At 41.6% G+C, this 22,351-nt stretch overlaps 3 protein-coding genes across 5 annotated transcripts in view; 1 reads left to right on the plus strand and 2 right to left on the minus strand.

Moving 5' to 3' along the window:
- Positions 1-408, minus strand: part of ascc1 (activating signal cointegrator 1 complex subunit 1) — a 49,645-nt gene extending 49,237 nt beyond the window's left edge. Inside the window, exon 1 of one of the 2 annotated variants that reach the window (XM_078428454.1) lies at positions 189-408. The gene's annotated coding sequence lies outside the window, so the exon portion shown is untranslated. Of the gene's footprint in view, positions 1-55; positions 156-188 lie in introns of those variants that run through there. The other variant, XM_078428453.1, reaches the window with a different exon arrangement.
- A 69-nt stretch (positions 409-477) lies between these two features.
- On the plus strand, positions 478-4,824 carry anapc16 (anaphase promoting complex subunit 16). The gene is made up of 3 exons (XM_078428455.1): positions 478-667; positions 2,754-2,828; positions 4,479-4,824. The coding sequence occupies exons 1-3, from the start codon at positions 499-501 to the stop codon at positions 4,592-4,594; spliced, it is 360 nt and encodes a 119-aa protein (XP_078284581.1). The 5' UTR covers positions 478-498; the 3' UTR covers positions 4,595-4,824.
- A 696-nt stretch (positions 4,825-5,520) lies between these two features.
- The window catches only part of dnajb12a (DnaJ heat shock protein family (Hsp40) member B12a), a 28,029-nt gene continuing 11,198 nt past the window's right edge, over positions 5,521-22,351 (minus strand). Inside the window, exons 2-9 of one of the 2 annotated variants that reach the window (XM_078428450.1) lie at positions 18,922-19,102; positions 16,789-16,934; positions 13,937-14,122; positions 10,535-10,611; positions 9,465-9,574; positions 8,233-8,405; positions 6,647-6,802; positions 5,521-5,925 (exon numbers count right to left, since the gene is read on the minus strand). In XM_078428450.1, coding sequence (XP_078284576.1) covers positions 6,681-6,802; positions 8,233-8,405; positions 9,465-9,574; positions 10,535-10,611; positions 13,937-14,122; positions 16,789-16,934; positions 18,922-19,102 — 995 coding nt within the window. In that variant the 3' untranslated portion in view covers positions 5,521-5,925; positions 6,647-6,680. Of the gene's footprint in view, positions 6,095-6,646; positions 6,803-8,232; positions 8,406-9,464; positions 9,575-10,534; positions 10,612-13,936; positions 14,123-16,788; positions 16,935-18,921; positions 19,103-22,351 lie in introns of both variants that reach the window. The other variant, XM_078428451.1, reaches the window with a different exon arrangement.

Below are 22,351 nucleotides of genomic sequence, written 5' to 3' on the forward strand. Positions count from 1 at the left end.
CGCTTGGTGATAGATTGGTATATTAAATGTTTGATGTAGTTGGTACTATCCTTACATTAAATAGGCAGCAGTAATGGTCCGCTCCCCAGGCAGGCAAGTGCTGGCCTTCTATCCGCGGCCCAGCCCCAGAGAGGGAGAGAGAGAGAGAGCCCGGCTGACGTAAAGCGCGTCGCGACGTTGCAACTTACGGCAGTGTGTCATCTCATTGTTCCCCCCGCCCGTGTGCGTCCAGCGAGGAGGACCTTCCGCCGTGAAGCGCGTCGCGACGTTGCCTTGCCACTTACGACAGTGTGTCATCCCATTGTCCCCAGCGAGGAGGACCTTCCGCCGTGAAGCGCGTCGCGACGTTGCCTTGCCACTTACGACAGTGTGTCATCCCATTGTCCCCAGCGAGGAGGACCTTCCGCCGTAAAGCGCGTCGCGACGTTGCCACTTACGGCAGTGTGTCATCCCATTGTCCCCAGCGAGGAAGACCTTCCGCCGTAAAGCGTGACGGCCATGGCCACCTCGGCGTCTTCCTCGTCGTCCTCGGTGGCCGGCGGAGGAGGAGGAGGAGGCGGCGGCGGAGGAGGAGGAGGAGGCGGCGGCTTCGGCGTGTCCGAGCTGTCGCCGCCGCCGCGGAAGGTTCTCTTCACCTCGCCCAAGGGAGCGGGCGAGCTGCTGGAAGGTGAGCCCTCCCAGGCTGTGGATCAGTCACACCCCGGCCCTCCCACGTCCCCCCTCCAGCAGGGTGCCAGCAAATTACTGCAGCTTGTCGTCTGCTGTTGTGGGGAGGGGACTGCAGATGCTGGTTTACACCGAGGATAAGGCACACAATGCTGGAGTGGCTCAGCGGGACATGCAGCATCTCTGCAGAGTGGGGATGGGTCCAACAGACAGCATCCTGACAGCATCTGTCTAGAGAAGGGATGGGTCCAACAGACACCTGACAGCATCTCTGCAGAGAAGGGATGGGTCCAACAGAGATACCTGACAGCATCTGTGTAGAGAAGGGATGGGTCCAACAGAGACACCTGACAGCATCTGTGTAGAGAAGGGATGGGTCCAACAGACACCTGACAGCATCTCTGCAGAGAAGGGATGGGTCCAACAGACACCTGACAGCATCTGTGTAGAGAAGGGATGGGTCCAACAGAGACACCTGACAGCATCTGTCTAGAGAAGGGATGGGTCCAACAGAGACACCTGACAGCATCTGTCTAGAGAAGGGATGGGTCCAACAGACACCTGACAGCATCTGTCTAGAGAAGGGATGGGTCCAACAGACACCTGACAGCATCTCTGCAGAGAAGGGATGGGTCCAACAGAGATACCTGACAGCATCTGTGCAGAGAAGGGATGGGTCCAACAGAGACACCTGACAGCATCTGTGCAGAGTGGGGATGGGTCCAACAGAGCTACCAGACAGCATCTGTGCAGAGAAGGGATGGGTCCAACAGAGATACCTGACAGCATCTGTGCAGAGAGGGGATGGGTCCTACAGAGACACCAGGCAGCATCTGAATGTCATCTTTTCATCTCCAGCCGTTGCCTGCCCATCAACCTCCACCACATGTATCCACTTGCCTGGCTTTGACCCACTTCTCCCCTTTCCAGCGTTCCCTGCCACAGTCAGTCTGAAGAAGGGTCCCAACCCGAAACGATGCCCATCCATGTCCTCCAGAGAAGTGTGCAGATAGGAACTGCAGATGCTAGTTTACACTGAAGATAGACACAATCTGAAGAAGGGTCTCAACCCCAAAACGTCACCCATTCCATCTCTCCAGAGACGCTGCCTGTCTCGCTGAGTTACTCCTGCATTTTGTGTCTACCTCCACAGAAGTAGCCTGACCCATTGAGTTTCATACTCCAGCGCTTTATATTCTGCTTTTCCATCTGCCTTTACTTTTGCCCCAACCCTGAAGGTATAACACTGAACGTGTTACAATTCGCTCAAAGATCTATTTACCTCTCTTGCCAGTGGTGGATCTACACTGGATCCTGGCATGAGCAATGCCCAGGTTCTGAATCACTCTGAAGCGTCCTGGTGTGAAATGCCACCTGTCCATTCCCTTCACATATGTTGCTGGACCCACCCTGTTCCTCCAGCACCTTTGTTTTACCTGGATTTTAAAATATTGACTGTGCTTTCATCTTCTTCTCAACCTGACTGATTCTTCCCCAGCTCAGTAATCAACTGGTGGAGCCGCTGCCTCTCAGTGCCAGGTTACACGGTTTGATCCTGGCATCGGGTACTGTCAGAGTGGAGTCTGCACATTCTCCCTGTGACTGTGTGGTTTCCTCTCACATCTGTAGGTAATTTGTAGGTTAATTGGCCTTTGTAAATTGCCCTTTGTAAATTGCCCCTAGAGTGTAGGGTGGATAAGAAAGTGGAACTAGTATGAACAGGTGATTGATAGTGAGCTGACGTGCCAGTTTCCATTTAGTACTTCTAAACTAAATTCTTGCATGTCCTGTTTCCAAAACCATACCACTGGCAAACATCCCTAAAGCTGTGTCATTTGCTTCTTAATCATTTCTCCCTCTCTCCACTTAAAAACATCTTATTAACCAAACTTTTGATTACTATGGTTCCAAAGTTTAAATGCATTATTACTGGATGTACTATATACGATTAACTGCTAAAGCTTCACCGTTGTAAAATAACGGTTGAGGAATATAGTGTGGAAATAATATAATGCTAATGGTGTGATATTTAATGGTGCTTAAATAATTTAGACTGCATTTTAAATGTTTTGTTTCTGTTTTGACAGATGCAACAGAGAGGTTCCTGTGTGAAGCGGTTTTCAGCTATCAGGTGGCTCACACATTAAGGCAGGTCAAACGAGGTAAGTCACAGTGCAGTTTAACTGCTAAAACTACTGCACTGTATGCTTTTTGCACTCTGAAGAAAATGATCGCGGTGGCGCAGCTAATAGAGCTGCTGCCTTATAGTAACAGAGACCTGGGTTTGATCCTGATTTCGGCTGTTGTCCTTGTACGTTCGCCCTTTGATTGCTCCGGGTGCTCCGGTTTCCTCCCTCATCCCAAAGACACGGGTCTGTAAGTTAATTAGCATCTGTAAAGTGTATAGAGATTAGATGCAAACATTGGATAACGTAGAACTAGTGTGAACGGGTGATCCAATGGTTGGCATGGACACTGGGGTGAAGGGCCCATTTCCATGCTGTGTCTTTCGATCAATCAATCTATTCAGTAACTTCTCTTTTATAAAACATACACATAAAATAAACTTTTTATTGATGGAAATGCATGTTTTCAGTTCTTACATTACAGTGATTCCATGGAATTTGTATGAAGTTGTGTGATGTAAGAACAGAAACTGTATAATTTGAAGGTAGACACGAAATGCTGGAGTAACTTAGTGGGACGGGCAGCATCTGGAGAGAAGGAATGGGTGACGTTTTGGGTGATGAGACCCTTCAGACTGTATAATTTGAAAATGGATTGATACCTAGAATACTGGCATAAACATCCATTTCCTCAATTGGATTAAATACTGAATTTTTGGAGAAACGTGTATCGCTGCAACCAGCTGAAATATTGGTGTATACCAGTAACAATGATGTTTGGTGCTGTTTGTCCTAGTTGCCTACAGAGGTAGTAATAAGGCAAACAGTTAACAGATTTCCAAGTAAAATCATCCACATTCTACATTAATTTATTCTTATGCTGGCTTTTCAATATGTGTAATCAGTTTTAAACTCGAGCACCCAGAAAATATGCAGAAACTCCAAAATTGATAATGTTGAGAAAGCGACGCATCTTTCTTTTCTGGGGGGATAAAAATTGGTAAACATGAGTTTGAAAGGGAAACTAAAGCACATTCATAGATTAGGCTGAAGGATTAATTTTAGTTTAGTTTAGACATACAGCGCGGAAACAGGCCCTTCCGCCCACCGAGTCGGCGCTGACCATCGATTCCCCCATATTAACACAATCCTACGCACACTGGAGTCTCTGAGAAAACCCACGCAGGTCACGGGGACAACGCACAAACTCTGTACGGACAGCACCCGTAGTTGGGATCTAACCCGGGACTCCGGCGCTCCAAGCACTGTAAGGCAGTAACTCTACCGCTGCGCCACCCTCGGATGTTTGACCCAACATCCAAACTTTGTTAGCAGAACAATGCTGCCTGCTGGGCTTTAGTTTAGAGGTACAGTGCGGAAACAGGCCCTTCGGCCCACCGAGTCCGCACCGACCAGCAATCACTGCACATTAACACTATCCTACATGAACGAGGGACAATTTTTAAAAGAATTTACCAAGTCAATTAACCTACAAACTTGTACGTCTTTGGAGTGTGGGAGGAAACTGGAGGAAACCCACACAGGTCACAGGGAGAACGTACATATTGCATACAGACAGCATCCATAGTCAGGATCGAACCTTGGTCTCTGACGCTCTAAGGCAGCAACCCTACCACTGTGCCACCCCGATTTCTCCAATCATAACATAATTTTCTCTCCCCTTAGAGCAACAGTGCTCACGGATGGAGAAGCTGGCCGGTTTGGTTGAAGAATTGGAGGCAGATGAATGGCGCTACAAACCGATTGAACAGTTGCTGGGATTTACACCTTCCTCTGGATGAAATGAAACATTGAGTTTCAATGAAAGCTTTATGCTTCTCAGCAAGTTAAAACTATGGGAGAAACAGACAAAATTAACCCTGTACAAAATGTACACGTGTTTTTTTAATGTTTTTATTAGACATTATTGTACATGGAATTCTGTGCTCAAGAGATTTATTTGAAATGGTCTTTTTCATGTCACATGGAACTACATGGTACATAAAGTTAATAAATTTTGGTTTTACTTTTACAGATTAATTTCCTGAGCTAAATAGTAAATTCTGAAGTCTGTTTTAAACTCGACACGAGGGTACTGTAGTGAAGATAGGGCGGCACGGTGGCATAGCAGTAGAGCTATTGCCTTACAGCGCCGGAGACCCGGGTTCAATCCTGATGATGGGTGCTGTCTGTGTGGAGTTTGTACATTCCGCCCATGCCCTGCATGGGTTTTTTTCTGAGATCTTCGGTTTCCTCCCACACTCCAAAGACATACTGGTTTGTAGGTTAATTGGCTTGGTGTAAATGTAAAATTGTCCCCAGTATGTGTAGAGTAGTGTTAATGTGTGGGGATCGCTGGTCGGTGCCGAATCAGTGGGCCGAAGGGCATGTTTCCGCGCTGTATCACTAAACTAAACTATCAACTAAAGTACAGTCTGAGATTGCATCCTGGTAGGTTACAAGGGATATCCAGCTTTCAAATAAGGCAGTTTAGACTCTGAACTCTCCCAGTAACTACAGACCAGTCACTTCAACCTACAGATGCTGCAGTCTTGAGCATAACACGGTCTTTGGGGTGTGGAGGTAACTCAGTGCTGTGCTAACTCAGGCAGCATCTGTGAAGGGAACACAGATAGGCGACATTTTGGATTGAGACCCTTTAGAATGTTGGCCAGGCTCAAGGGACTGAATGCTACAGATGTGGGCAAATTAATGCAGAGACGAGGGGAATTGTCACAGTTCAGATTTATTTCTATAGAAGAGCAAAATAAGTTACAACTGATTTCAGCCCCCTCATAAAGTACAATGTATATACAACTATAAATAATTTCCAAATCATTAATTTAACACATTTGTTGATTTGTTCCATTAGAAGTGACTAGTGCACATGTACAAACTTGGTTCATGCGTAGTCATACCTCTTCTCTTGGTTGTCTCAGTCTCTGACCAAATCCAGTGTATTGTAGTTTACACAGCAAGGTGCTGTCCAAGAGATCTCGGGACCTCTTGATCCAGTTCATGTAAAACAGTTCAGTATTTGAGAGCTCATAGGCTGTGAGTATTTTCAGCAGTGTTGCTGGCTAATCAAAATCCAGTGTTAAGACAAAGTTTTTTTTAGTAATCGTCTCTATCGCTAAATTAAGTGAAAAGACAAAAAAGGAACAAATAATTTGATAACGTAACAGCATTCGTCCAACAAATCCAGATTACTTATATCGTTCAAACTTTCTAAACAGACTGTTGTTTCAGTTCATTCCTTTAAATATCTTTGAAGATGCCTTTTCTTTATTTTACCAGTCCTTCTATAATCAAGATAAGCACAATAAGTTTATCAAGGGTTACAATATTTTGATCCAAACATTAAATTGCAGACAAAGAAAGTAAATCTGAAAGGAAACTAAAACAGTTTGTTTTCAGCAATATGAGTGTTTCCAAATAGAGATTGGATAATCTTCAGTTGGAGCTTTGAAGAACTGGAAGTTTTAACCCATGACACTGGGCCTGAATGCTAGGGTTTACCTGCTCGGCTATACAGAGTGAGCAAGTAAACTCCGTTTCATGCACACAAACCAACTGGTAATTCAGTAAGTGAGGCAATAAACTGCAGACACTGAAAATATAAAACAAACATTGAAATTACTGGCAGCACTCAGCAGGTCAAACAGCATCAGTGAGCAAAAATAAATGTTTCCCAACGGATGCTGCCTTACCCGTTGAATACTTCCAGCATTTTCCTTTTATTGTTTTGGGTAATCTGAGTAGCTTGTTTTGGAGTCTTTTCAATGTATTTCTGTGTTTCTCTGTCTACCAGATACCTTACCAGATGAATGAATAATAGTCCATATTGTACATACCTGGTCTCTGGTTATTGGTGTGGCAGACTCCATCCTATCCATGTAGGGATGCCTGAACTTCTGATAGTCTGGTACAGCTTGGTGTGCTCATTTTCTGGGCTTTCTGGTAAAGATCGACGTCTCCAAAATATCGGGCACGGTACAACAGTCCCTCTTCTATAGAAAAATAAGTTTTCTTAGTCCATTTATGTTTCATAAAATCCATTGTAATTTTTTATAAGAAATTAGGAAGAACTAGAAATATACTTCCATTCATTTAATGAGATCACAATAAAGTGCTGAAATTATGGATTTTGATGTATCATTTTTTCAAGCAAACATTGTCCACCAAAATGTAATAACAATATTAGAGACACAAGGAAATCTAGATAGTGGTTTACAAATAAAAGACGCCAAGAGCTGGAGTAACACAGCAGGTCAGGCAGCATCTCTAGGGAACATGGGTAGATGATGTTTTAGGTCAGGAACCTTCTTCAGACTTAGACTTAAGAAGGGTCCGGACTTGAAACTTTTCTTATCTATGTTCTCCAGGCTCATTGAGTTACTCCAGCACTTTGTGCCCACAAATATTAGATACGAGTCTGTTACAGGTGTCCCTTATTAAGGGAGAGTGCCTTTACCGACACCATCAAGCATGGTGTGGGAGAGGAGGTCTTGGAAAAGTAGGACTACTACTGTCAGAGATAGGTTATGATTGAAATTAACTGATGGCAAAGTATGGAAATAAAAGCAGAAAAGTAGTCGCCGCATTGAAGGTACCAAGCAGTGTGGCTTTGGGATTGACTTATTAATTGAGCAACAGAAGTCAAAGCTATGGAATAAGTTATGCAGTCTTTGAATAATGGTCAGAAGGGCTTGAATCATTGCTGTATCTCGAAACTCAACCAGAAAATGGATAGGCAATGTTTTGTGCAAGGACCCTTCTTCGGATTCTGAATCCGAGTCTGAAGAAGGGCCCGAAACATATTCAATCCAGAGATGTTGCTTGACCTTCCGAATTACTCCAGTACTTATTTTGTTACTCAATATAACATCATCTGTAGCTGCTTGTGTCTGCTGGAAGAACTCTGGGTAAGTCAAATGTTTTTGGTTGAAACTGCATCAGCACAGAGGGAAGAGGAAGGCAGTATGACAGGGTGGGATACAGACTGAGAGATGCAATCAGATGGGGGCTAATGCAAATAGATGAGAGGAGGAGGCTGAGAGGTGAACAAAAGGAAAAGAAAATCAGTTGCAAGGGTGATTGTGTCTGGGAGAACACTGAGGGTGTGGGTTACCTGTAACTGGAATAATACAATGTTCATACCCTGGGGTTGTATGCTACCCATGTGGAATACGAGGTGTCAATCTCCATTGAACCTTTCAGCTGAAGTATGGCCTCCCCAAATTTGGCAGTACCCAACACTGGAGTAGGCTTGGTGCAGCTTGAAGCTTTGAGATTCTGATTCAGAAGTAATAATCTGATTGACCAACTCAAGAACATCATCCTTGCTTGAAGCATCCTTCTTCCTTTACAGTCCTCCACCCACCCTCGAGTTGAATTTTCCAACCAACCTCCGTACCCCACCTTCTCCACTATTACTTACTCTGTTGTTTCTCTTTCCAGCAGTTGTTCCGTAAATTTGCAATGAAGTCCTCTTCTACATTCCTTTCTACCATCTTCAAGTTCTGGCCTGTATATTCTTCTGCAAATCTTTCTGCCACAAAATAATGCACGTTCAGTACTTCCGTTGCCCTTCTGTGAATGTGACCGATGGACCTGGAAACCATAATAGCCTACAATTAGAATACTCTCATAGGTGCTAAGTATTATTACTACAAGCGGGTCACGGTACACACGGTGCATTTTCATCATTTTATTTTGCGATATCTATTTTGAGATGAATCTTAATTGGTTTATGATGCTCTGCTGCAGGGCCATATTTGGTCAGTTTCACCAGTAACTGGGCAATAATAGGTGTGAACTCACCTTCTGCTACTAACTGAAGAACCTACTGGTAATTATTCACATATGAATAAATTTATAATAAATAAATTATTTAATTAAAATAATTAAAAAAGGAGGGAAAGCATTTCATACCCAACTTATTTTGTTGTGTGTTACTGGAGTTTATGCAATGACACAAAATCCTGACCTGGTCTTAATTTCTCATATCTTCTGTACTCCCCAGCACTACCGTTGGAGCCTCTAAGGCTTCTGATTTCCCACTTGTTGCTTGTGATACTTGTTTGACTTTCCACGCACTCTCCTTGTTGGCCTTCTGATCTCTTCAAATGCCAATCTGTCTAAAGGTCTACCACTTCATTCTGTTCTACCTGATGACCTGTTGCTGTGTGAAAATCCTTGCTAATCTCTCTCATCCTGATCTGACCAGCATTTCTCCAAACTTCCTTTACAAAGACCACTTTAAATAGCCCGTTTTTTTTTCCAGGCCCACAGACTCCTTCCTACCAATGCAACCATAACGAGATGGCTATTACTGCTTTTTATAGTGCGTGAATCAAAAAAGTCTCCAAATGTGTTTCATATCATTAATTAAAGCCAAAACATTTGTTTAGTGAAGATTTCTTATGTGAATGTTTGGCAATGTGAAGACCTCCATTGCCAACTCTGTTTGGAAAGATGCCAGATCAAATGGCTTTAATCCTCTTACCAGTTAAAGATGCTTCTTGATAAACCTATTCTCTTTCATTAAAGCTTTCAAGCTAAATAGTAGATCTCTTGTTCCATGTGTTGTGACCACATTTGTTTTGAGAGGGCGATTTATTCCCTCTTATCCCAATGCGACCCCACGATATGAACTCAGGATTTACTTACGGCCTATGGCTCAGACTGTAGGGAGGACTTGAGACCATCATCTGACTGATCACAGAGACAATGACCAGGATCAAGATTGGCATTAATTGCACAAAGAGTGCCAACCCACCCTGGAAAAATGAACACAAAATTAAATTGGATCATGCACACAGATTGGTAACATTTATAAAGCTGCACATAGATAGGCACTGCACTATTTCCACATGGTATCAAGAGTTCTACCAGAAGGTTGGTGACGTTAAATGTTAACTCAAAGGTATTTATTCACAAAATGCTGGAGTAACTCAGCAGGTCAGGCAGCATCTCAGGAGAGAAGGAATGGGTGACGTTTCGGGTCGAGACCCTTCTTCAGTCTGAAGAAGAGTCTCAAACGTCACCCATTCTTTCTCTCCTGAGATGCTGCCTGACCTGCTGAGTTACTCCAGCATTTTGTGAATAAATACCTTCGATTTGTACCAGCATCTGCAGTTATTTTCTTACACTTAAATGTTAACTCTGTCTTTGTAAATCATGTTTGATTAACTCAGAACCGACAACATTTTCTCCTTTTATTATCCATAGTATTTGTTGGGAACATTTCTATTAATGTTCTATCCATTTATTGACAAGAACCAGTTAGTTCCTTCTCGAATTCCATGATAATTTATTTTGTTTAATTATTAATTCTAAGGTCCTGGGAAGACGAGCAATTATTGGAAATTACTAGTTACTTTAGATAGGTTGATACGACAGAGTGCTTCATTGGTCTGTTCCTGAGGGAGATTAAGAGTCAGCCACACTTACATGGGACTGGAGTCATATGTTGCCCAAACCGAGTAATGTTTCCTTCCAAAAAGAGCATGAGTGAATCTAAGGAAACACATCAAATAAGAATTCCTGCAAGGTTTTAGGTCGAGACCCGAAACGTCACCCATTCCTTCTCTCCAGAGATGCTGCCTCTCCTGCCGAGTTACTCCAGCATTTTAGGTCTGTCTCAAATGGTATGGGGTTGGGTGAACAGTTTTTTCAGGAAGCCAGCACAGGTAAGACAGGTTGAGTAGCCCCATGACTATACAGTTCTATATACTCACATCGCCATGTTGTTCTCGTCGCTCAGGTCTGTGGTACGTGTAACGCATTCGTCCATTACTATATACATGTACATTACCTGAGGCAGGGATTGGGAGGGGTAGACAGGAAATAATTAATTACAATACAAAGAGGACATTCAACTTCCCGAGATGTGCAGTGAAATTAGAGCGGCTATTTCTATATTTTTAATAAAAATAAAATTACAGTTTACGGAAGGTATATAGACTTCAAACACGAAGCTGGATATTGAATGGAGAAACATCTAATCCTATTTATCAGAGATTGGACAGTTATGTGAATCTTCTCACATGGTAGTGTTTCGATTTTCAGTAATAGTTATGCATTCATAATTTCATCTTATGGCCACACTCGAGACAATGGTGCTGCTTTGTTACCAGAGGAGATTTGCAAAGCAACAGCTAAGGCTCCAAATTCAAGGTAGTTTAATCCTACTGACAATGGTTATCATGAACAAGTGGACCACTCTTATGTATCAACCCTCATTTTGATCACTTTCCATACCGATTTTCCAAAACCTACACATGATTTCAATCATAGAACCAAGGTCAAGGAGGGAGTAAGGAGTCCAAGAGACGAAGGACACGAAAAAAGAAACAGTACAACAGCTTATCTCATGCAAACGCAGTTCAAAGGTAATTCTTTGAGTATTTTGCAGACTAAATGAGATATTATATACATGCAAGGTGCTTTTTTTCTTTGCAATAAAGTAGAACGGCACAAAAACATTAAGTAATCCAGGCATACTAATTTTGCAATGTCTTTAAGGTGGAGAACTGTAATGCTGGATAATGAAACATGCTTTTGTTTTTGCCAGCTAGTGATCTTACATCAGATCCAGAATGAACCGGGTGCGTGTGATCTTACATCAGATGCAGCATGAGCCTACCCAACTACATATCTTCATATAAATCTGTCCAATAAAGCTCCTTTAATAATAAAGCAACAGCAAAATCTTTATTTACCGTTCCACAAATCCCCACGCCCTCCCAAGTCAATATGCCAATTTAATGTCAATAAGCACCGAGGCTGGCTTAGGCTAAATGCCCGTGTTCCCTGGAAACAGCTCAAAAATGCACTTCAAATATGATTCTCTTGAGACAGAGGAAACATTCAGCAGTGGAGGCCCGGGCGGGGTTCATAAGAAGTGGTGGGAAGGAGACCAAGAAGATGCTGAAATAAAAATAAACTCCAACTCAATTAAAGCAGAATACCCGATTAGAATCGAATAATAAAGCCCATTCAATCCTAAAATGAAATAAATATCTGGAAAATTGAATCAAATAACTAATAAAAGGAGAACTAGCAATTTAGATCCTAATAAATTGAGTAACATTTTAAATTTGAATGTTATGTTAATAAAGTTCCTATCTTTGAAACTAGCTTTGAACTTAATCCCCTTTAGATAATATTACTACCACCCAAGCAGAATTCAAACCACAACGCTCTGCCAGTTGGAGTAACCTGTAGCTAGACTTCCATAATTGACATTCTGCACTGAACTGAAGCCAAATTAGCATTTAAAAAGTAATAGCATAAAAACTCGAAGGCAAAAATGTTGAAGGATGAGTGACGAGCAAACTAATACGATTAGTCAGTTAAGTAGAGAAGCTAGACTGAGCACATTAATGTTGGTCAAATAATCTCCTTCATGCTGAATCTTGTGGGTAATTAGTGTGCCTAATTGCTTCAAATGTGATTTAATTATAAATCAGGCTGAAATACTTCCAACTGAAAAGGACTCAAGTTTTAAGTTTCTTCTGTTATTTGAATTCCCCAAACTTCTTCCTCACCTTAACGTTCTGCAGTGTATATAAATCGTAAAGATTTTTTTTTAGCCTTTATAACATAGAAAGTTGTCACTTCAGCCCATTGAGTCTTTGCAAGCAAGCTCACAGAGAAAAACCATGAGCCCAAGGCATTTTTCCTGTAACTTATTCTCTTCACATTCCCATCAATGTCATGGATTCTAACACTCTTCTACACAATGAGGGCAATCCCCAGTGGCCGATTAACCCACCAACCCACACATCTTCAGCATGTATGAGGAAATTAGAGCACCCGGCGGAAACTCAGATAGTCACAGGGAGAATGAGCAAACTCCACACAGACAGTATAGGATGAACCCAGTGGCTGGACCCGTGAGGCAGCAGCTCTTCTAACTGCATCGTTGTACCAACTGTTGGCACTTCATGTTCCGAGCCTTCTGGACTCCAATAATTTCAGACAATGATTTTGCTTTTCCTGAGCACTATTCCTTTAGATTCATCACATCTGTTAACTTATTATTATCATCCTTTTTTTGCTATGTGCTCTCATCCTTTTTTTGTAATTTAGCCCCTCCCGTCTTCAATCTTTCTCTTTTATCTTTTCTACCCCTCCCTACCTCACAATGTTTACATCTTTTGACAATTCAGTTGTCTTCCAATTAGGTCATAAGGGATGGGAGCAGAATTAGGCCATTCGGCCCATCAAGTCTACTCCACCATTCAATCATGGCTATTCTATATCTCCCTCCTAACCCCATTCTCCTGCCTTCTCCCCATAACCTGACACCCGTACTAATCAAGAATCTATCTATCTCTGCCTTAAAAATATCCACTGAATTGGCCTCCACAGCCATCTGTGGCAGAGAATTCCACAGATTCACAACCCTCTGACGAAATAAATTTCTCCTCATCTCCTTCCTCAAAGAACGTTGTTTAATTCTGATTCTATTTGACTCAAAGCTTCAAATCTTAATGCCTACACTGTCCACAGATATTTCCACTGGTGATATATCTTCTGATTTTTTAATTTTATTTCAATTATAGACCTCGATTGAAATAAAACATGAAAAAAAACATTCTTGAAATAAAAGGTCTTAATAGTTAGCACCCCATTTGATACTGTACTTCTTAGTTTTTCAACCTAGTGGTAATAATACTAATTAACACCGACATCACCAATAACAAGATTCTGAAGACAGACACAAAATGTCGGAGTAAATCAGCGGGACAGGCAGCATCTCTGGAGAGAAGGAATGGGTGATGTTTCGGGTCGAGACCCTTCTTCAGATTGATGTCAGGGGAGAGGGAGATACATAGATAAGGAAGTGTAAAATGTGAAACCAGGACAAGGGGGATGGAGATCAAGGAAAATGTAGAATAGATTATTGTTAACTGGGAGAAGGTAATAACAAAGCAAACAGAGATAAAATGAACTCGGAGACAGTCAGACTGGTTGTAGAACTGGGAAGGGGGAGGGATGGAGAGAGGGGGAAAGCAAGGATTACTTGAAGTTAGATAAGTCAATGTTCATACCGCTGGGGTGTAAGCTGCCCAAGCGAGTATTTATTTACTGAAGTTATTGGAAATACATTCTGAACCACAAATATTACATACCAGAGGGGAATCCACCACCAAAGAACATATTGAAGAGGTCCTCAGGTGAGATGTCTGCCTCAAAGCCTCTATGATAGTCTGAGGGACCGTGACTGTGCCGGTTTGCAGCCTGCCGTTCATCGCCATATATGTCGTACTGTTTCCTCTTGTCAGGATTGCTGAGCACTGCATATGCATTCCCAATGGCTGCAGGAAAAGGGGTAGGATCAGAACAAATGCGAGAAATAGCACAGTGCCTTCAGACCAAATCATGCCCCTGCTGTGCTTGGCATCAGCATTCAGCATTTTTTCTCGTAAACCACGCTATTTAACCAAAGAATTTGCCAAAGAATAACCAAAGCTTCTTTCCTATTATGAAATGGCACCCGAGCAGTTTTGTCCCATATTTCTTCCATCAGCCAAACTACGAAGCAAATTTGTGAATGTATGAATGAATGATACTTTATTGTCACATGTACCAAAGTACAGTGAAATGCTTTGTTTTGCATTCAATCTGGGCAGTGCACAAGTGTGGCACGTTTTGGTGCCAACAAAGTTGCTAAACTACCGAACAGTCCTATTTGCTGTCTGCCGATTCCCCATTGTCCTTGACCTTGACCTTGAAATGGATATGAATGAGAAAGGATCTGGCCAGTAACGAACCTGGTATCCCATATCATGGCACCTAAGAGTTTTTTAAATTAAGGAAAAGAATTGGGATAGATTAACATCTCGTCTTTGCATCCAGAGGTACAATATAATTGTATTGTAATTATATTATCCAGTGTAATTATACAGTGTAATTATACACACAGCCAGCTCCTGCATACTGGCATTGCTGCTCTAGACAGAGAGAGTAGCTTCAATATCAGGGGCTTCTTCCACAGGAATAACACACTTCAGACTCCCATTGACTCACTAATGGCAAAGAGTGGGAACTAATGGGCCAAATAGTCCTGGACTAATTACTGAATCAGAAAAATCCTGCGTGCAAGAATTAAAAGCAAAAGTCCCTTCATCACCCGGAGTACGACATTAGAAATAACATATTCTTTAAATCAGTGGTGCTTTTGAGCAAATCCTAAAAGCCTGGGGGAAAGATTTCTGATAATTGCTTGCTTTAACATTTTGTAACTGAAATGAGTGGATGTCTTAGGAGAAGGCGATTAATTTGTTTCAACTCAGGTTTTAATGAGGTTGACAAATAGTATTTAAATAGTATCATTAAAAATGTGCTTATAATTCATAACCCTTAAGATTATTCCTTTGATGAATGAAATGTGGCTTATTTCAGTCATCTGAGCCACGATGTATGTTTTGTGTAGTGCGTTTGAAGGCATCAGGCAAGTTTGGATGTAAAGTTCCCAAATCTCTCCAACACTGGGGCAGTGGAGTGGGGGTTAACATCAACTCATAACTTGATCTATTATTCATTGAAGAATCGACAACAAATGTTACAATTAATCAACACCTCCATTATCGTTGAACCATGTTACACTATGTCCAAGGTAGCAAATCCTGGTCTGTTTTACATCCATGAATTGTGTGTTCTGAACAATCACACATAATTTTGTTCAGGGATGAGAAAAAGACCTAGCAAAATAAAGTACCTATCCAACATCAAGAATTCGGCAGCCCCCTTTTTGTTCTCACACAATATTATGGTCCAATCTCCCAGGTTCTCTGTCTCCACAGGTGACTGCATCTAGACCAGGCAGTGCCCATTCAAATCAAAGCAAATTTTCCACTTCAATGGAGCTGGTGTGTAAAATGTGAGTGATAGATCTAGCTAAACGATTATTGACAAGAAGTACTTTCATCTTACACCACACGACACCTCAAAGATACATGGTCTTGTAAGGTCAGAAGTGTGGATCAGTGCAGCTTGGTTCACTGGGCAATACATGTCTATCTGATCTGGAAGGTTGTTGTTCAAGACCACATTCCAGGATTTTGGCACACTCCCGTCAAATCTGTGGCACAGTAGGAATGCTGCAATGTCAGAGGTTCTGCCTTTGGATTAGACATTAAAAAGCCCTCCGATTTGTTCTGGTGGACGAAAAATAATTCCACAGCACTATCTGGAGGTCAGTAACAGATTCTTCCCATGCCCTGATTGGTAGCCTTCCTTCTAATGTGCCATTAAAAAAAAGATCATCTCATTTTTCATCTCTACTTGTTGAGAAAAATGAGAGATGAAACCTCTAGTTTCCCTCTCCCCTGACTCTCAGTCTGCGGAAAGGTCTCAAACCAAAACGCCACCTATTCCTTGTCTCCAGAGATGCTGCTTGACCCGCTGAGTTACTCCAGCATTTTGTGTCTATCTTCGATGATCTTACTGAAGCGTAAAATATTCCAATGGGGATTGATCCGGGTAAATGCTGAGAGAATGATTCCCCTTGTGGGGGTATCAAGAACCAGAAGGTGTAGTTAAAGAATATGTCATTTAAGACATAAGGAGGAAGAATTTCCTCTTTCAGAGGGTGATGGCTCTTTGGAAATCTCTACCTCAGAGCTCTGGAGGCAGTGTTAATGAAAATATTCAAGATGGAATTAAGGGGTATGGTGAAAAAGTAGGAATGCAATGTTGAGGCCGAGATTAGATCAGCCATGAAATTACTGAATGGGCGGGCAAATTTAAAGAACCAGTTGGCCCTGCTCTTAGTGGAATTTTGACAATGCCATGTTTGCTTCCATATACTGGTTAGTACAGTTCAAGTAATTTACTGTGTGAAATGTTTGCGAGACATGATAACTTAAATTATGTTGCTAGCTTCCTTTCAGTCCAGTAGATCCACTTATTCTGTCTTCTGGAGTCAATTTACAAATGGAATTAAGTTGCCTATGCGACACGACAGTACCATGGGAATTACCTTTGAATGCGTCTGTAGCTCCTGGTGCCTGGTTCTTATCCGGATGAAACTTTAGAGCTAGTTTTCTGTAAGCTTTCTTCAAGTCATCCTCTGAGGCTTCTTTGTTTAGCCCCAGGATTTCATAGTAATCTTTACATTTTTTAATTCTGCATAGGACAGAACGCACAGCAACTTGTCAGTTACCAGTAAGTAAACATTTCCATGCCCAATGTGAAAAACTTAGAACATAGCACAAGAACAGGCCCTTCGGCCCACAATGCACCGAACATGATGTCAAGATAAACTAATCTTATCTACCTGCAAATGATCAAAACCAATTTGAAAGGAATGATACAATTTTATAGGAGAGGCATTATAAATTAAATGATGCAATTTTAAGAGTGGCAGAGAAACAAAGATTTTGCATGCACACACAAAAAAATAGAAACTAGTTGGACAGGTTTGGAAGACTATTCGAAAGAGGGTTGGACAACAAAAAATGATCAAGATATGCTAAACACTCATTAATCATTGGTTACGCCAGGTCTTTATGATCACTTCCTGAGTGAATAAAATGTCAAGGCTTAGAAAGTTCCTAGAATGGTATCAAGACTGTGGCACTCCAGTCATGTGGAGAGAGTAGAGAAGCAAGGATTGTTTCTCTGAGAGGAAACAAAATTGAGAGGAGATTTAATAGCGGTCTTCAAAACCAAGAATCAAGAACATCATCCCTCATTTTTCTGAACTCCAATGTGTACAAGTTTAACCTGTTCTAACATTTCTCACAAGACAACCCCTTCAGCCTGAGAATGAATCTTGTGATCATTCCAATGAAAGTACATCCCTTCTTAATTAAGGAGATCAAAACTGTGTGCAGTCTGGTATCATCAATGCCCTGTACAATTGTGGCAAGACTTCCCTACTTTTATACTTCATTCCAATAAAGTATAACATGCCACTGCCTTCCGAATGATATGCTTTGCTTACATGCTAACATCCTGTGTTCACCGATAGGAATACCCAGATTTCTCTCCCTGCAGCATTTAGTTTCCCTCCGCTTAAATAATATTCTATTTATCTAATCTTCCGAGCATAGTAATAATCTTAGATATCCCATTTTATTGTACCCTGCCAAATCCAGGATCTTTTTGCAGACTCTACATTCTCCTCACAACCTGTTTTCCCTTCTCTCTTTGTATCATTAGCAAATCTGGCTCCATAGACTCAGTCCCTTCGTGCACATCATTAATACCTTTCATACCATCAATCTCTTTCTGCAACAGTTTATAAAACATTTATTTTTCCAGACCACCTAAGCCAATTCTACCTAAATATCTTTGTGATTGGTTTTAAGTTTAAGGCACTAGGTTCAGATCAACACACAGAATTTTAATCAAAATATATTTATTCTATTCAGAGGATCTTTGACACTAAATTATCAATGAATCCTTTTTCACTTCACGAGACCAAATCTTAACTAAACCCTTCCACAAAACATTGTTAGAAGAAAATTAAACATTTGCAGATATTGGAAATCTGAAATAAAAATGGGAAGTGCTGGAAAATACACAGTAGGTCAGAAAGCATCTGTGGAAAAAGAGAGAGATGCCATGTCCGCTGCGGACCTTTCACCGTCCGGTGCGGCCCGGCAACTTCAACAGCCTGACCGTGGGAGAAGACGGCAGGGGAAGAGAAAATACATTCTGGGCCTTCCATCACAGTGAGGAAGTGACTGGAGGAGACTCACTGTGATGGATGTTTCTTTTTGTTTTGTTTTGTGTTGGTTTGTGGTTGTGTAATTGCTTATTTCATTGCTCTTACTGTTGGACTGTGGGTGACGAAATCTCGTCCAAAAGACTTGTTTTTTGGATGACAAATAAAGGTGATTCTGATTCTGAGAGAGGTGCTTCATCAGATGTGGGAGAGATAAAAAGTGATTTTAAGTTTGTGGAACATGCACATTCAAGTGCACAGTTGAAATCCCAAGCTTGCCACTTTCATTCTCCATCCCACACCCACTCTGGCCTTTCTGTCTGTGGCCTCCTGCATTGTTTCAATGAGGGGAAAAAGCAAACCTGAGGAACTACACATCATCAACCATCTGGATTCATTTATTTGTACATTTTAGTGCGACATTCCAGCTCTTGCCTGTACCTTTTCACAGCCTCGAGCTGGTCGACTGTATAGCTTTTACTCGTCTCTCCTGCTGCCTGTCCAGGGCTGGAGCCAGCGAACTTGCTTCCCTTCCTTTGGTGACATTCTGATGACTCTGTGGCATCTGTTGGCTTGAAGTTACCAGATGGATAACCATTCTGTGTCAAAGACTCTATCACATCTGCAAAGGCAATTAAAGTACATGTGAAAACGTGGAAACAAGGAACTGAAGATGCTGATTTACAACAAAAAAAGACATAATGTGCTGGAGTAACTCAGCAGTTCAAGCAGCATCCCTGGAGGACATGTGTAGGAAGGAACTGCAGATGCTGATTTAAACTGAAGATAGACACAAAAAAGCTGGAGTAACTCAGCAGGACAGGCAGCATCTCTGGAGAGAAGGAATGGGTGACGTTTCGGGTTGAGACCCTTTTTCAGACTGGTTAGGGATAAGGGAAACGAGAGATATAGACGATGATGTGGAGCGATAAAGAACAATGAATAAAAGATTTGCAAAAAAGTAATGATGATAAAGGAAACAGGCTATTGTTAGCTGTTTGCAGGGTGAAAATGAGAAGCTAGTGCGACCTGCTTAGGGGAGGGATGGAGAGAGACAAAATGCCGGGGTTACTTGAAGTGAGAGAAATCAATATTCATACCACTGGGCTGTAAGCTGCCCAAGCGAAATATGAGATGCTGTTCCTCCCTGGAGGTCATGGAGAGGTAACGTTTCGGGTTGGGACCCTTCTTCAGTAAAAGTGCCATTAGCCAGAAACCCTTTCCATAACATTGTATGTACAAGTAGCAGAGTATCTTACAAGTATTTCAAATAATTGATTTCAAAACTAAAACGAGAGTAACTTCCTTCTACTGTTCTGTGAATTCCTAAACTCAAGGCCTTGGATCTATTCTGTATTGAGATCAGAATGAAAAGCACAATTGCATTAACTCAAGTTTGGTGGTTATGAAGAAATTCCCAGACTATTATTAGATCTTTCTTTTCTATTGGGCAGGAGAAATGGCAGGGGATTTAAATAAAACTCTTCAAAATTCTGCAAGCTTTTGGTAAGTAGATAATGCTAGATTTTTATCGCCATACAATATTGGTAACAAAGAAATGGAGACTTCTTTATCACGAGCAGAACGAAGAGGAAGTTAGTCAAAATTCTTTTGCGCTAGATTATTCAAACAAGGAAATCTTTTACACTCGCAGCCTTTGAGATAAAAAGCTTTCTGTACTTTGGTGAAGTCATCAATCTGAAACTGTACTGGTTTTTCTCTCTGCACTCATTGCCTGACCTATCGAATATTTACCAAAATCTTTCCCTTGACCTCTTCATTGTATAGTAATTCACTGATTTACAAAACCCAGTTACAAGTTTTGACTATAATGCCCCTTTGTAGGGTTACGCGTGTCTTCAATTTACAAAGCTATTTTTTTTCTTTACTGAATAGTGAGTGTACCACTCTTCAGATGTAGAATCGCACTGTATTGAAATTCTCTACTCATAAGACACCATTTTGTCTACTTTTCATCTCCAGCCTATATCCATCCATCTGCAAATCAGACCCTTCCTCACTTGTTAGGCTATGTCCCGCCCCACCTATTTTCCAGCTTTCTCCACCCTACTACAATCAGTCTGAAGAAGAGTCCCATGCCAAAAGGTCACCGATCCCTTCCCTCCACAGATGCTGCCTGACCCATTGAGTTACTCCAGAACTTAATGCTTTGCTGTATTGAATTGTATTATGCATTTTATACCAGTGTTTTCAATTGACGAAATATTAGTAACTTAAATGTTTGCATACTTTTGTTTTATAATAGGATTTTTGTACAATTCTTTGAAAAAGAAGAATTTAAAAACATAAACAAAAGAGGCAAGCAAATTGGGTAATATCAATTAGCTGTATCAGAGGAGCAACATGGAGCACAAAGAACAGATTGCTCTCTGCAACAACATAATTTTATAATGCTACACATACATAATTCAATAACATAATAAACACCTGTTTATTCATAATATTTCATGCACAGGGCATTTTAATCAAAGTTTATCACAGGATTGGAGACATAAAGCTGTATGTAGATAATGTAGCTCTTATTTCAAGTGCACATGAAGCTGTGAGAGCTATGCATGGAACTGAATATTGTGGCAGCAATACATATTAAACTAATAATATCCTGTTGCAGAACACCAGGTGAATAAGATAAACGTCACAATGACCTCTTGTTTAAGCAAGAATGTATTCCTTTAAATTGTACCAAACACTCTGACTTGCATCTCATGGGCAGATGAACTTCTGTCTCCATTTTAAAACTTCATGAGGAAAGACAGCTTCAATTTTTGCTCTATTTTAAAAGCAAACTGACCAACAATTGGACAGCATCTTTAAGCCGCATATAACAGTTGAGGCATGGTGGGCCAAAGGACATTTTGTTTGAAGGCACACCATTATAAAATCTGTGGAGCACGCTACCCACTGAAAGGTCCTTACATTGTTAACTTTATTGATAGAAATCATACAATTCTGAGCTGTGTTGGATCAAGCCAAGATAATAATAGTTGTGGGGCTGTAAGGAGTACGACTGTGGTGGAGGAAGAATGGGGCTGGAGATGATGCTGGGGGGGGGGGGGGTGGGGGGGGGAGAGGAGAAGGGTTGGGGTCAATTAGATAGATAGAGATGAGGGCTTGGTGCTAGAAGTGAGCAGTGCGATAGTGCGAGAGCCAAAGTGGGAGGTCAGGGGAGTTGGGTGGAGGAAGGCTGCCAGGTACAGATTGATGCAGGAAATCGTGTGTACAGGAAGGAGGGGGTGAGGATTCACATGGCCAAGTGGGGAATTTGCAGTTTCACGTCAGTGCTGCCAACACGGTTTAGGCATTTCACTTAAATACCTGTTAGCAATGCGTTTACAGCCGTGCGTTGCTGGCCACTGGTTGCTGCTGTGCATGCCTGGGCTCCTCTGTGTGTCGGAGCATCAGAATCACAGAGGACTGGGAAGGAAAACCTTGGGCTTTGTGGGACTGTCAGCACGTTCACAAATTATCTCTCCAATTAATTTTTTACATTGAAATTGAATCACACGGCACATAACAATATTATGACACCTGACCTACTTTCTTGGAAAATACATTTACCCAATCCATATTTAGTCATATAAGGCAACAGGAGGGGGAGGGGGGCTTTAACTAATTACAGTTGTTTCTCTATTGTGGTGCAAGGACCACCATAGAGATTAAATCACGATCATTACCATTTAACGGCACATCCATTCAGCATTTCTCTGAAGTCTCTACAGTGGGAAAAACTCAATTCCCTCTTGATACAAAGCTTGATATCAGAAAAGTGGGCCAGAAATTATGGTAAAAGTAATCCCAAAAGAAATTAAAATCGGAATTGTCTTTAAAATTCAGCTCTGGGGTTTGTACT

The sequence above is a fragment of the Rhinoraja longicauda genome, chromosome 35, assembly GCF_053455715.1.
Source record: "Rhinoraja longicauda isolate Sanriku21f chromosome 35, sRhiLon1.1, whole genome shotgun sequence".
NCBI classification, from domain to species: domain Eukaryota; kingdom Metazoa; phylum Chordata; class Chondrichthyes; order Rajiformes; family Arhynchobatidae; genus Rhinoraja; species Rhinoraja longicauda.

Coding starts and splice junctions, on each gene's coding strand:
- anapc16 (XM_078428455.1), top strand. CDS start 499: ATGGCCACCTCGGCGTCTTCCTCGTCGTCCTCGGTGGCCGGCGGAGGA. Junction 668..2,753: donor AGCGGGCGAGCTGCTGGAAG/GTGAGCCCTCCC, acceptor CTGTTTTGACAG/ATGCAACAGAGAGGTTCCTG. Junction 2,829..4,478: donor ATTAAGGCAGGTCAAACGAG/GTAAGTCACAGT, acceptor CTCTCCCCTTAG/AGCAACAGTGCTCACGGATG.